Source organism: Cephus cinctus, unplaced genomic scaffold (assembly GCF_000341935.2).
Source record: "Cephus cinctus unplaced genomic scaffold, Ccin1 Ccin1_scaffold0168, whole genome shotgun sequence".
In the NCBI taxonomy this organism is placed as follows: Eukaryota; Metazoa; Arthropoda; class Insecta; order Hymenoptera; family Cephidae; genus Cephus; species Cephus cinctus.
Window position 1 is genome coordinate 468,470 of NW_014332892.1, and position 14,322 is coordinate 482,791.

At 36.9% G+C, this 14,322-nt stretch overlaps 6 protein-coding genes and 1 long non-coding RNA gene across 8 annotated transcripts; all 7 read right to left on the reverse strand.

Moving 5' to 3' along the window:
• Window positions 1-487: 487 nt before the first annotated feature.
• LOC107263879 lies at window positions 488-1,986 on the reverse strand. The gene is made up of 6 exons (XM_015731533.2): window positions 1,746-1,986; window positions 1,624-1,666; window positions 1,335-1,558; window positions 1,010-1,244; window positions 787-949; window positions 488-715 (listed from the first exon to the last, which is right to left on the reverse strand). The coding sequence occupies exons 1-6, from the start codon at window positions 1,782-1,784 to the stop codon at window positions 619-621; spliced, it is 801 nt and encodes a 266-aa protein (XP_015587019.1). The 5' UTR covers window positions 1,785-1,986; the 3' UTR covers window positions 488-618.
• Window positions 1,987-2,134: 148 nt separating this feature from the next.
• LOC107263880 (glycine-rich cell wall structural protein) lies at window positions 2,135-3,031 on the reverse strand. Its single transcript, XM_015731534.2, has 4 exons — window positions 2,872-3,031; window positions 2,693-2,800; window positions 2,345-2,612; window positions 2,135-2,273 (listed from the first exon to the last, which is right to left on the reverse strand). Exons 1-4 carry the CDS (start codon window positions 2,936-2,938, stop codon window positions 2,261-2,263), a joined length of 456 nt encoding a protein of 151 aa, XP_015587020.1. The 5' UTR covers window positions 2,939-3,031; the 3' UTR covers window positions 2,135-2,260.
• Window positions 3,032-3,951: 920 nt separating this feature from the next.
• LOC107263908 (glycine-rich RNA-binding protein 5, mitochondrial) lies at window positions 3,952-5,116 on the reverse strand. The gene is made up of 3 exons (XM_015731584.2): window positions 4,885-5,116; window positions 4,248-4,545; window positions 3,952-4,172 (listed from the first exon to the last, which is right to left on the reverse strand). Exons 1-3 carry the CDS (start codon window positions 4,967-4,969, stop codon window positions 4,151-4,153), a joined length of 405 nt encoding a protein of 134 aa, XP_015587070.1. The 5' UTR covers window positions 4,970-5,116; the 3' UTR covers window positions 3,952-4,150.
• Window positions 5,117-6,927: 1,811 nt separating this feature from the next.
• On the reverse strand, window positions 6,928-7,337 carry LOC112493821. Its single transcript, XR_003058632.1, has 2 exons — window positions 7,217-7,337; window positions 6,928-7,093 (listed from the first exon to the last, which is right to left on the reverse strand). It is a non-coding gene; the product is annotated as an uncharacterized LOC112493821 (long non-coding RNA).
• A 1,446-nt stretch (window positions 7,338-8,783) lies between these two features.
• LOC107263914 (glycine-rich RNA-binding protein 2) lies at window positions 8,784-9,283 on the reverse strand. Its single transcript, XM_015731586.2, has 2 exons — window positions 9,169-9,283; window positions 8,784-9,096 (listed from the first exon to the last, which is right to left on the reverse strand). Exons 1-2 carry the CDS (start codon window positions 9,224-9,226, stop codon window positions 8,921-8,923), a joined length of 234 nt encoding a protein of 77 aa, XP_015587072.1. The 5' UTR covers window positions 9,227-9,283; the 3' UTR covers window positions 8,784-8,920.
• A 708-nt stretch (window positions 9,284-9,991) lies between these two features.
• LOC107263856 (neuropeptide-like protein 30) lies at window positions 9,992-10,930 on the reverse strand. Of its 2 annotated transcripts, XM_025081219.1 has the most exons (3): window positions 10,516-10,930; window positions 10,396-10,446; window positions 9,992-10,359 (listed from the first exon to the last, which is right to left on the reverse strand). In XM_025081219.1, the coding sequence occupies exons 1-3, from the start codon at window positions 10,574-10,576 to the stop codon at window positions 10,133-10,135; spliced, it is 339 nt and encodes a 112-aa protein (XP_024936987.1). In that variant the 5' UTR covers window positions 10,577-10,930; the 3' UTR covers window positions 9,992-10,132. The 2 variants fall into 2 exon arrangements, with proteins under 2 accessions (XP_024936987.1, XP_015586989.1); XM_015731503.2 differs by having other exon boundaries at window positions 9,992-10,446.
• A 179-nt stretch (window positions 10,931-11,109) lies between these two features.
• On the reverse strand, window positions 11,110-12,818 carry LOC107264393 (skin secretory protein xP2). Its single transcript, XM_025081218.1, has 4 exons — window positions 12,498-12,818; window positions 12,104-12,438; window positions 11,563-12,014; window positions 11,110-11,488 (listed from the first exon to the last, which is right to left on the reverse strand). Exons 1-4 carry the CDS (start codon window positions 12,580-12,582, stop codon window positions 11,452-11,454), a joined length of 909 nt encoding a protein of 302 aa, XP_024936986.1. The 5' UTR covers window positions 12,583-12,818; the 3' UTR covers window positions 11,110-11,451.
• Between the last annotated feature and the right edge of the window lie 1,504 nt (window positions 12,819-14,322).

Consider the following 14,322-nt stretch of genomic DNA (forward strand, 5'->3'; position numbering starts at 1 on the left):
CAGATTGGATGATCAATCCCTGCGTAATTGTTACGGTGAATAAGTTTCACGCGAGTGAAATTGAGGAATTTTTATTTATTCGTGACATTGGAGTCATCGGTTGTCATCAAAGTCATCCGTGATGACAATAAAGAAATCATTACACTATTATTCCTCGTGCGGTTATATACGGTAAGATGTTGAATAAATAATTTCCGCTTGTATGTTTTCATGGGGTTAGGTTAGGTTAGGCTTCGATCAGCTACGAAGGACGCTTTGTAAAATTGATGATCTTTGACTTTATACGGTAATTGATTTAGTTTTAATCAGTGAGTTCATTTGAATTCGAAAATTAGAATTTATGGCTGTTATGTAGGCACTAGTAGGGTTTATTGGCAAAAGAATAATGGGAAGTCGATTAGGATGAATAAAGTAAAAAGCTGAGTGATAAATAATCTGATAAATTAATAATTTATGATTTGGGTGTGGTTTTGGTTAAATATAAATAGTCGTGGGTAATAATGTTTATTGGATTATTTATTATTCAAACGTGACAGGGGTCCATAAGGTTTCGTTCTAAAAATTTTATAATATGAACTATATATATAAGGATATTGTTATTATGTAATTATTTAAATTTTATAGCATAGACAATTTTTGTCCTTGGCTCGTAGTCGTTGCGTAATCAGGATTAGACTCCAAGGATCCTACCGGCGATGACACCGAATGGTGTTTCCTAATTTAGAGAATGACTTTTGAGTTGCCATGACATAATGAATTTTACATAATTAAAAGTCAAAGAGGTACCTGCACAATTTTTCAAAATACTTTCGTATACGTCCCAATTGATTTTCGGCATCGATCATCATATCGATCAATTGGTCTCCGTGATTTTTGGAATCAACAATGTCATCCTCCTCTACTGATTTATCATGAGATTTGAAGAATGACGAGGAAGCGTCATCGAATCCTGAAAAAATGAAAAAAAAAATTGCAGGTGTGAATATATTTAAATAATTAAAAAACTCACTGGACTTGACATGTCTCTCGTCGTTCTGTCGATCCTGATAAAATATATCAAAATCCCCGGTAGAATCCAAAAAGTCTTTAAGGCTATTAACATTTTTCAAAATTTGTTTGTCCTGCGGTAATACAGAGGAATCCAAAATTCCATTGGTCTTAGTATCGGATATTTTTTCAAATTTGGTATCGTTCTCAGTCGCGAATTCCTTCATAATCAATTTCAATTGCTTGAGCCATTGATTCTGAAATTTTCAAAATTTTTGAAATTTTTTTTTGACACAGGTCCGTATTACACAAAAATAACTTGTTTAAGTATACTTTTCCAAACTTACCGCACGTCGACTATGATCCTTGGGATCGGCAGTTCTCTCGGCAAATTCGGCAAATAGTTTTTCTAACTTTCGTCCTTGAGTCACGATAAATGGTCTCAGCTCCTCAGGATAATCAAAAATTTTTTTATTAATTGGTTCAAAGTCAACGATACCGGTTGACACGAATCCATTGGACTCTAACGACGAGTCCTTTGATTTCAGAACCCCAGACTCCCAGTATTTACCTGTTGTATAAAAAGCGCTATTAATTTATAAAAATCCAAATTTCCCAACACCGTCAATGTCTTACTTGTTTCGTCCATACCGGAAGGTAGAAGCGAGCGACAATCGATCTACGGAAACACAATCTCTTAATCGACTATTAAAATAATTAATTTAATTTAATTCCATTAGCCGATATCCTAAACTCACCCCCACAATCAGAACCGCCATCATGATAACGTACACCATTTTTAACGATAATAATTCTAATGACGATCAATTTCCAATATGAAGCTACACCAGGACCTCCCTATCGTTTTATAGAAGCCAGCTGTGCGAATAAAGACATTCTGGTATGCTATGTTTTGCATAACAATCTTGAAAACACAGGATTTCCCATAGCATACATACAGGACGTTACACAAGTTTGTTGTCAATTTCAAACCACGCATGTTGTTCAAATTGCGATACACTGAATCATATACCATACAACCATAGCTATACGTACGACAGTACATAACAATTGGTCAGCCAAGAAAAAAAGAAATCGTAAGAAAAAATATGTATCGAGGATAAATTAAAATATAAAAAAAGCAATATTGTAATGATAAACGTTTATTAAACAGTTACACATAAACAACTGTTACATAAATAAGCATTACGAGAAATTATCTGAACGACTTCCCATAATTAAAATCCTCCGTCGTGGACATGAGAAACAACGTTTAGCCAACGTATCTAAAATGAAATAAGAAAAATAATTTATATTGTTTAAACATTTTTTAAATAATTAATCCAATAACAATTACCCGTGTCCTTGGCCTTGCGCGCTCGCCTTTGCATTTCCAAATCCACCGCCGCTACCGCCAAGAAGTCCTCCGTTAGATCCACCGTATCCGCCATGGCCACCTCCTAATCCACTATTGCCGGAAGCATAAGCGGAAGACTGGGCACCGGAATAGGCTGAACTTCCGCCACCTCCAGCACTGGCTTTGCTATTTGAATTGGAAGATGCTCCTGCGCTAGATCCGCCGAAGCCTCCAAATCCTCCTCCAGGTGACCTGACTTTCCTGGCGGCTGAAATAATAAAAATTCCATATAACAAATTCCTGGCTCAATTTGTAAACCGCGTTAAAAAGTAAAAAATTTATCCTTACATGTAGCATGACCGTGTCCATCGTTGGCAGTATGATGTCCGTCGGATCCAACTTTGTGGCCGTCAGTTGGGGTATGTCCTTCTGCCTTGTCCTCCTTTTGATGTTGTGCTGTGAAAAAATTTTTTTCATCGTACAATCAAATATGGAAAATTTTCAAAAACAACTTTTTTTATACTCACCCAAAGTCTCTGGTAGGGCCAATGCTACCGCAGCCAGCAATGCAAATACGAGTAAGTGTTTGAACATTTTTGACTAATGCTTGTTGCTGTACGTAGTGTAGAGAACTGTTGTACGACTGTTGAGCATTGGCCAATTTATAGTCAATGGCTGCTGTATTATTTGCACCACTACTTTTTTTGCCAATGCGATCCCAGGAACCGGTAATTCAGAGAAGGGGAAACCCGACTAGCCGGCGTTATTGTTTTGATGAGCATGATCGATTTAGTGTAAATGACTATAGGTGAATTCTGACATTTGCATGTTGTGTATTCGATAAACACATACCGTAGTATTACGTGACAACTTCGGCCTTTTCGACAGTTTTTTTTTTTTTTACGGTCGTTTATATAATTCTACTGGATTGTCCAGCATTGTGCCTTCCTTCTTTTTATTCATCTTTGGCTATAGCTCGTATTGGTTCGTGGAAATCAACAAGAACAATAGTTACGGCTCGATTGGCATATCTCAGGGACTTCCATTTGTGGATCAAAGAAAACTTCCTGTCAACATTAATTGTATATACGTATCGATGGGATTTTTATATGAAAAATGTATCTCTGATAATTTAAAATATATATATTTTTTTTCACTACTTTCTGAAATATCGATTAGCCAATTTTTTAAGTTCATTATATATATTTTTTATAGATAGCTCTTAAAATGGATTTTTTTTGGGAATAACGGTACCCCCCTAGAGGTCACGAGTTGAATATTCGCTCAGTAAACTTTTTTATTTCTAATTCTCAATGATGCCTGATGGACAGTATCGGTCATCAGGAGCGATGTTTGCGCAGAACGAATCGTGGTTCATGGTCGAAACTCACGGCGATGCTGGAACCGACCAATCACGTGCTGAACTATAGTTTGGTATTGTATATTATACTATTTTGAGTATAGCATAATATAGTATAGGTATAGCCTTAACTAATTGTAAGATCAATGTACATTGAAATTAGGACGGGTTATGTTTGATGCTGCTTAGTAGCTATATCCGTAGATTTATCCTGGCAAGAAGAGGATCATAATAAAATTTTTAAAAATTTTTTCTAGAGTAACAGATATTTTCTGTCGATAAACTTTATTGTATAAAAAACTTAACTCAGTCACATAACACTTAGGAATAAGAAGGAGTGGCTATTAATGAGGGCATTAATAGTCTTTTGATTTTATGGTTTTTGATCACGCTGTAACTTGACCTTGTTAAATTTCCTTTTTTTCCCACCTTTTTCTTTTCCTCTCTCATCGTCCGTAACCTCCAGCTCTGTAATTAAAATATTTCGTTAATTTTATGTCAATTTTACGAATGACTTTTTTATTCATAATTTTTTTTATTTACTGGGCATTCGCATTCGAACTGGCGAATGACGCGCTGCCGAATGGTGTATTAAATGAAGCAGCGTTTGCGGAACTTTGAGCCTGAGAGTTTCCACCTCCTTGAGGGTATCCACCGTAGCCCCCGAAACCTGGTCCTCCACCGTAACCACCATCGAATCCACCATGTCCACCATATCCACCATGTCCACCATATCCACCATATCCGCCATATCCACCACCAAAGCCATATTTTCCTCTCTTATAGTGATGTGGATCCGGTTCAGCAGCTCTAATAACCCTCACTGGGACAGCTTCAAATTCTAAAAAAAGAGTTCAAAAATAAATAATAATTTCCATAAGTCAATAGATTCGATCATCCATTGGCACTCGAAAATGTGAAGTGAATGATGAGCAGTTTGCAAAAAAATCATAATAATCAGTAACCACTCAAAATTGAAAAAAAGTTTTTTTTTTATATAAACATTATTTTTGCCAGTACCCAAATGAAGGATATTGTCCAAAAGTCCTGTCTAAGACGTCTTATTCGAGTTATCTTACAAGTACGTGTCTTAATGTTGAGGTTAGGATCTGTATGTTGATCTATGAAAATTTTGTTTTATCCTAAATATCAGAGATTACAAGTATGTAAAAAAATCTACCTTCGTTACCAACTCTTATGGTTGGATAACCAAAAGCCACAGTGGTCATCACCAATAACACAAGCAATGCTACGATCCTCGCCATTATCCCTCTTTGCAATTTTGCTATGAAACAAAATTCTCAAAGACTGGAAACACTGTCTGCCTTGTATCACTCGACTTAAAACTTCAAAACGAAGAAATGATGTCTAACTATTCAGATAGCTTAACTTATATAGGGAATCAAACCCAAACTGTTTGAGGGGAACCTGTTACGTCCTACTTACGCAGGTAAACCGTGTGTAGCTTATACCGAGTCCACCACTTTGCTTCCTAAAACATGTCGTCTTATTAGCATGTTTGTCGGGATTCTCCATGCATATTTAAACGAGTTGACCATGAAAAAAAAATAAACTGTAGGAATTTCCGCATTTTGTCATTTTTTCGTTAACGCCCGATCGAGAGAACCTTCGTCCAACCTTGAGAAATGAAGATCCATTGACTCGCGTGAAAGTCTGTCTAATTAATACAAATATAACCTGTGACGTAGTATTTTCCAAAGGAAGTAAACAAACCTCTTTGATAATCATCTGGGAACCCCCGAACTCTCTATCGTGAGTCATCGAACATAAACCGATTAGCTGTTCAGTCCGAAACCTGTTTCACGTTGGGTTTCTGCTTTGCGTTCTACTACCGTCGTCCGTAGCCACGGGCTATATTGTTTAGACTTTGCTGTCATTAGAAGTGATTTGATTTTATACTTAATGTATTTCTTTATAAGCGTCTCCAATGGCTTTTTGAGTGTCGAGATAATGTTCTACGTCAACTGGAGTTGGGATTTCTAAAAGTCAATTGGGAAATTTGTGAAAATGATTATGGGTTTTATCGTAGGTGACGTTACTTTTTTTTTTATGTTTATTACTGATTTATACATACTTATTATTAATGATTTATACAAATTTATAGTCGTTTTATTGATTTGAGATTTCAATTCGAGATCATTTGTATAATGCATGTGGTTATTCTGGGATTACGTGATATGCAGAACGTCTGGGGAAAAAAGTGACTTATTATTTACGAATAGAAAAACTTAAACTCATCCACGCTCTGGTGATTCTTTTTTCTTGGGACTTCGTTGAACGTTTCATTGTAGTTTATGCAGGGTGAACCACGAATCGTGATCAGTAGAGATTACTTTGTTACCAGCAGTCCGATCGAAAATGTTTGTATCAGCTTTTGCATGGTTTTAAGAGGTCTGTGATAGTGACAAATTACTGGTCAACTTTATTTTTTAATGTTTTTTCAAGGTTACCTTGAATTTTTTGCACCCGAACATATAATTTTTTTTACGCCTGTCTGTTGGAGGATTTCAAGACGAATTCGGCACATGTAAGGACATGGTATTCTTTACATCCGGTTCGAAAGAAAATTAAAAAACCTTGTATCACAAGGAGAATCACAGCTACGCCGTTATTACTCATCCAAAGTTGTTGACAAGTCAAAATTTACCAATCTTAATTGTAGCGATGTTCAAAATGGAGTCCACGAGCTGCAATGCCCTCGCGTAGACGGTGAACAAAAGAGTGTTTTGCATTCTTTATGGCCTCTCCTCTACACTGATGGCGACTGAAGACGACAGAATGGATGCGTATAACGGCGTAGCTGTGATTCTCCTTGCGATACAAAGTTTTTTAATTTTCTTTCGAACCGGATGAAAAAAATGCCATGTCCTTACATGTGCTGAATTCGTCTTGAAATCCTCTAACAGACAGGCGTAAAAAAATTATATGTTCAGTTGCCAAAAATTCAAGGTAACCTTGAAAAAAACATAAAAAAAAAGAGTTGAACAGTAATTTTTCACTATCACGTTAAAGCTCTCTTGAAACCATGCAAAAGCTGATAAAAACATTTTCGATCGGGCCGCTAATAACAAAGTAATCTCTACTGATCACGATTGGTGATTCACCCTGTATATGGAGGCACGTATTAAGGATGGCAGTGGATGGGATTACAAGAGAAAAATCATTGATCGTAGATAATTGATTTTTCCTAGGAAAAAAGTAATTCCAGATGATTTTATCATTTTAATTAAAATATTATTATACAAAATTGCGTATAATTTAATACTTGAATACAGTGTAATGATTCGTTGTTCAATACTGGTTGACTGTGGGTGAAGTTTGAAATTTGCCATCAGTACCGTGAGCATGGTTGGGTCTCACTCTGTTGCCTGAAGATAAATAGAGACACAATGGTACTCGTTAATAATATACCAGGTTATTCATCCCAAACGCACCACTTGAATATGGTTTTACCATAAGACTCAAATGGGCGGACTAATATATGGAATTACCACTCAGCTCAAGCAGGATATGGTAGCTGCCTGTCATCTTTGCTGAACTGTCATGTAACGAACTATCAGTAAAAAAGAAAGTTTTTCGATGATGATTTGAAAAGTGGTCAAAATAATATGCCGATCAGGGAAAGTCATAGTCCTTTGATTTTTTTGTTCGTGTACCTGTATGAGTGCGAGTGAAACAGGTATATATCGAGACCTCGAATTTTGAGAAATTTAATTTAATTTGTTAATTTTTTTAATTCTTCGTGTCTTATTCAATTGATTGTAGTATAAGTACATTTTTTAATTATAATTTTTGAAAATATTAAGGTTTCGTAATTAGTTGAACATTTTTATTCTGGATTCTTTTTTTTAAGAAACGGACGTTTTTCGATAATTAACTTTTGTTAATTCTACTACGCAGCTTTGGTTCGAATGAAATTATCGTAGATTTATGATAATTATATTGGGTTGGCATGAAAGTAATGAGACACTAGAAAACGATACATGTTCTTATTTAAAATAATTGTTTTTGACCATATTCTATTGAATATACCCACAGAGCGGAAGTATCTAGAATGTTCTAGAACATACTAGAATATGGTCGAAAACAATTAATTTAAAAAAAGACATTGTCGAGTTTTCTAGAGTGTCTCATTACTTTCATGCCAACCCAATTTTAATCCCTAGAATCAAGTCTATACAATGGTCCTATTTAAAGTAGAATTTTAATAAGTCCATTGTTGTACACGATTTTGAACAATCGTTTATTAATAAAAAATATTTTTACCTAACAACGTATATACAGGGTTAGTCAGTAGAAACGCACCAGCAGAAGTTGGCCGCAAGTGGCCGACACGGCAGTGTGGTCTTTTCAAAAAATGACATGTGACTGTGACCGATTCCCATAAGCGCAAACTGACAGTTCACATAGCAATAAGGTTTTCAAAATATTTCAATAGGTAGGTTACTGAAATAAATAATTAATATTGTAATGACAAAATGTAATGTCATTTAAGATTTATTTTCACAACAGATTTTTTTCCTGCACCTTTTTCCTATGAAAACATTTCAATTAATTAATTTTTAAATTAATTGCAGCATTGTATTGCAGAATTGCAGTTGTGATCATTACTTGGAAATATCAAAGTGTTAATATTTTAAAGTTTACATTATTTTAATTGCAATCTGTTGTGAAAATAAATCTTAACTGATATTACAGTTTGTCATTACAATGTTAATTAATTATTTCAGTAACCTAACTATTGAAATATTTCGAAAACCTTATTGCTATGTGAACTGTCAGTTTGCGCTTATGGGAATCGGTCACAGTCACATGTCATTTTTTGAAAAGACCACACTGCCGTGTCGGCCACTTGCGGCCAACTTCTGCTGGTGCGTTTCTACTGACTAACCCTGTATATCTAAATTGAGAAAGGAAAAACAATTAGTATCCTTGCCACACTGCCGTGTCGGCCACTTGTGGCCAACTTCTGCTGGTGCGTTTCTACTGACTAACCCTGTATATCTAAATTGAGAAAGGAAAAACAATTAGTATCCTTCAATCACGAATATGCAACGATTCGTTAAAAAATATTTATTCGGTATAAAATCTCGAATAAAAAGTTAAACATTTTTTTTCCATATAAATAGCCTAATTAAAACTTTACAGTATTTCTATTGAAATTTCCTCGTGTAACAATAACTTAACAGTATGATTCAACGTCCATATCCAAATCCAAATCCGGGTTTCCCATGTCCTCCAAATCCTCCAAATCCTCCAAATCCTCCATGATAACCTCCGAAACCACCGTGATGATGTCCACCGTATCCTCCATGATGACCTCCGAAACCACCATGATGGTGTCCACCGTATCCTCCATAATTACCAAAACCTTCAAATGTCCGATCAAAAAATTTAATGATAAATCAAAATTTTATCAATAATAAAAAAATACTGAAATTACCTAGTGGATAAGCCGCAGCTATCGCCATTAACAAACAGATCAAAAATATTTTAAACATTTTTCCTCTCTGTCCTCCTTTGCACTTGAAAAAATCAGACTGACTGCCTAATGGAGAACCCAAACTCTTTTATACCATTAATCATCCTCTCCCGTAAAAAATTTCGATTATGATGATTATGATACGTTACTCTGAACAACTTGTCATTTTTTTTTCAACGTTTTTTTCTTATAACGTCGCCTGTAGCTACGAGAAAGAGTTCGTTGCCTATATTGAAGATTCACAATATTTCCGCATCTATTGGCGAACCTATTTAGATACACAATATATAAGTTACCACTAAAAAAATTAATTTACATTGTTCGTATCCACTTTTAAATAGAATAGCTATTAACGATTAAAATTGAAGATTTTCAAAATCTACGACAGACTAAGCATTCGCATTATTATTTAAAAATTGCATGACCAAGGTTTATATGTTTTCGCAAAAATTTTCTTCGAGTTGCACTTTCAGTTAATGCTAATATTTTGGATAAACTTCCCATTAAACTGAGACGTACACGACAATGAAATTTATTACAGCGAGCATCTTCATACAGTCTGTTCATACTAACTCCTCGTAATGGTATATAGTATACGGTATATATATATAATGGTATATAGTAAATGAGTACGCGTAAAAGATTTCACAATGACTATCAGATCTATTCAATAAGCAGACGTACGTGTAAAAAAATTTCGTCCAGAAATAATTTCATACTCAACGGATATCCCAGGAGATAACTGTAGACTAACGAGGGTTCTTTATAAATAAAAATTACGTAATGCTTTAAAAATTTGTATTTATTTTTTCAAAATAAATTTAACCATTCGCCACAATGGAATATTTTGGCAAATTAATCCACGTGTTTCATAAACAATATTATTGTTTAAATGACCCATATGGTTGCTCCAGCTGTTTGAACTTCAATATCCACCGCCATAACCTCCGGCCGAGGCATATGCAGTAGCTGTTGCAACAGCACCACCTCCATATCCACCATACGCGGGTCTTCCATAATAGACGGGATAGACGGGTCTATATACTACATAATGATGTCCACCGTATCCACCTCCATGACCTCCATAACCTCTATAACCTCCATGACCTCGATAACCTCCATAACCTCCATAACCTCCATGGCCTCCATAACCTCCATGACCCCCATAACCTCCATGACCTCCATAGCCTCCATAGCCTCCATGTACGAATCCCGGTGACCGACGCACCCTTGTGCCGGCTGAGGACATAAGTTAAAAAGTGAATATAAAATGAAATAAAATTTTGAAAAATTATATTTCGACTTTACCTTCGCCCATAGCGAACACTGCTGCCACTATGCAAACGAAAATGATCAATTTGGTGTTCATCTTGAAAAGTATCGAAAATTGACAATTCTAAAGATGCTTCGACCGTGTCTCCCGTTGAACTACACAGTAGCAGACGGTTCCGCAACTTTTTATAGTGAATCGACATATTAGCATATTCCAGTAATATTCATATTTTTTTGTGTTACAATCGCGAGATGTTGCAAGGTAAAGAAATCTGGTTCTTTATCGAATATATTTTGGCAAAATATCGTTAAAAATCCGTACTGAAAACGACTATGTTAAAATGATATCATTTAGATACGTTCCCTGGTACCATTTAGATACGAATCGTTGATTGTTCGTTTAAAGAGAATAATTTTTTATATATTTTGTTTAACATGCACTTTCCTGGTTTATGTTATTTACGGGCGGATCGAAATGTGAAATAGCGAAAAATTTGCAAAATGGGCGTGATGCCCAAGGCGATCCGGTTTAAATACTCGTTTCAGATATTACGAAAGTATTGTACTAATTATAGTATATATAAAAAAAATTATTGACTCACGACTTCTTATGCATTCACTGATTCTTCCTTTTTCTTTTTAATACTTTTATTTATATATTTCAGCAGTTTCATATACAGGCTAACGACTTGCTAACGAAAAAAATGTTTTTGCATAGCCGAATGATTTTTTATCAAGACGATTATCTAATTGTCGTGTCTACAATCTTTACAGGCTGTGGTACTGGACGACGTGTTTCTTGACTCGGAGGAAAACTTTAACAGGATCTCTGCTGATGGCAAGTACAATGCAAGGGCCGCCGAGCATCCTTAGATACTTGAGGGTCACTTGGTTTCCTAGCTTTAATATTAAGTAGTTTGGACATCGTTACTTCGGGCGATCCTTTTGAATTCTTCGTGACGTCAGACCGTTTTATTCTTCGGCGACGGGGGCTCGTCTTTGCTTTTTACTGAAACGATATTAAAAATAAGAAAAAATTTTTTTTGGGGATTTTTGTTAAAAATTTATAAATCCGATTATTACCCATTAGGTGAACCGCCGTAGGCAGTGGCAACCGAGCTGGCGACTCCACCTTTTGCAGTGGAGTAACTGTTAGCTATGGCAGTGACGGCGCCTGGTGGTGAACCGGAGGAACCAGCGCGGGCGACACCTCCCGGAAAACTGAAGACCATGGGGAAGAAGTTGTTCAAATTGGGAACGTATCCTTGACGACGACGATTTCCCTTAGGAGGCAGGAAAGGAATGATGGGCTCCTCATCTTCGTCTTCGACGTCCTCGTCATCTTGATCAGCTGGTGCAATCGGTATCGGCAGGGGAGTTTTCTTGCTCTTCTTCTGACCTGGGGGTTTGACTGGTGCAGCAGCGGGAGCAGGTGCTTCGGTGTTAGGAGCAACCGGTTCTTCAGCAGGTGCTATCACAGCACTTTCAGTTTGAGAAACTGGTTCAGGATCTGCTACGGGGTACTCGGATTCTTCCTGAAACGATGACAATGAACAAAATATTATCCTTCCGGTTCATCGGGTACCATTTTTGTTTTGACATTAGTCTAAGTCAGGTCATATACCGGCAGAGGATCTTGTTGATCTTGAACCTGGAACTGTGGCTGGTCCTGCTGATCTTGCTCGGGACTCTCAGGCGCAGCTTCAGCTTCCGCACTTGTAATCTCCTCGACAGGCTCTGGCCCACGTTTTAGATACGGCGATTCACCCAAGTAGGCACCACCACTAACTGCATTACCCTGAGCATAGACTCCAGTTGCCTGACCCACGTTAGATGTACGTCTAGCAGGTCTGTAGTAACCGGTGAACATCATCGCCCTATGAGGATAAGGATGGACCGGAGTTCTTTTCTCTCGTACGAACAAAACCGGATTCCCATAAGGGTCCATCATGATAGATACTAGAAAGGATTCAAAATTCAAAATTTTCTGTCTTTACTTTCATTCACCATAGACTTACCAGGCTCCGCAGAAATTGCACGGGCATCCGTAAGAACCGCGACTGACCCCACGACGACCAACAACAGGGTGAACCAGGACGTCATTTTCGTAGAGGCTTCTTCCTTGTATTATATATACGCGAAGTTATCCTTGAATTTCTCAAAGTGCACTTTGTATCCTGAATTAATCTTATTTATTTGGTACTATTATTTTTCGGTACTTTTGATGTTCTTTTTATTTTTTTTTTTAGGTACTTCGATCAAATTCTATCGACGATATCCAAGCACTACTCGAGGTCTACTTGGTTCGCAAACTTTGATGGGTGATGCTTCTTACCATTCTGCCATTGCTTTTATACCTGGCTAGTCCTTAAGCCATGCAGGATGGGTTGGCATGGCTTGGCCATCGTATGGGATGGGATGGGATCCGATAGGACGGGATGGGATCTTAATCCCCCACCCCTTCATTAACCATCCACATATACGAGTGCGTAACGCTTGCACGCATTGGTCACAGCTACGTGACCCTCATGGATAATGATATCACTGAATTTAATGAATTAATTGCGACCCGATCGTAATCTCAATTCGGAAGACCGGCAGCGCAGGAGACACACTGGAAGTCAAGCGAATGAATCAACGGGAAAACGCCTTCGATTTGCAAACACTTTTTTTCTCATAATAAATTTTTATCACTATTTTTTTTATAAGATCGATCGATCGATTTACATTTTTATTCATTTTTTTAACTTTTTATTTATCCTATTTTTTTCAATGGGGATGACTGACATTCGTACGAATGGTAATACTGGAATTTTCAACGCGTGTTCCTGGCTGAATCGTCAAGGCGTGATAAAAGGGTCTAATGTCCTGTCGACGTAGCAAAGATGGCGGAGGTTCATAAATTTCAGTAATTCTATAAATATCGAGTTCGACCTCTGCATCGAGACGCTTTACAGTGTATATATATATTTTTTTTTATTTTCCAATAGTGATGGTGAATTTTTTTAATAAATAAAAAATTTTGCAAAAGTCCATCCTTATACAAGGACAAAGTGGCGTTTTTGTGTAACTTCCTTCTTAGAAAGCAGTCGCGCAGGACCCATCCTGGGAATCCTGCAGGGCCGTCCCTTCCTCGTTATCCTTACTTAAACCCGAAGAAGTACACGGGGAAGGGACAGTGACACGTCAAGGCGGATCTGACTTTAACATTGTTAATTCAAAGCACGATGTCCACGGCCACCGCCATTGGACTCCTACGGACTTTTGATCGTACCCAAGAATTATCGTCGCCTCTGGCCAGTCATACCAGACGGCCGAAGTGGTATGACTATGAGCACAATATTAAAAGCTCGTCTCTTGTAGGAAGTTATGTCATATACATAGACGTCATTAACCGTACTTCAATACTCGGTAGACATATGAAACAATTCGTATGCACGTTCATTACATATATGAACGCACCTTGCATCGACTTGATGTAAAATGCAGTATCGAAGAAATTGATAGAAACAAACTTTTTTTAAAAAAAAAAAAAATTCTTTTACGATCAGAGACGAAAAATTTTTTTCAAATTTTTTTTATGTATGCCAGAAGAAAACTGATGACGCAATTTAATGATATTCAATTCTCGTCCATCCCTCAGTCTGTTTGTCGACTCTTCAGGAATCCCTTTGTTTGGTCTTTTACACGACTTTCCATATTTCGCGCAATTCCATTGTGTACGACGCAATGCGCGTCGCATCTGCCGTCGGCTAACGAACCTACGAGAGTTAAGTCCGTCTTATGCGGAAGATGAAAAATATTTTTGGAATAGTTTTGTTTAGTTTTTTTTTTATTTCACAG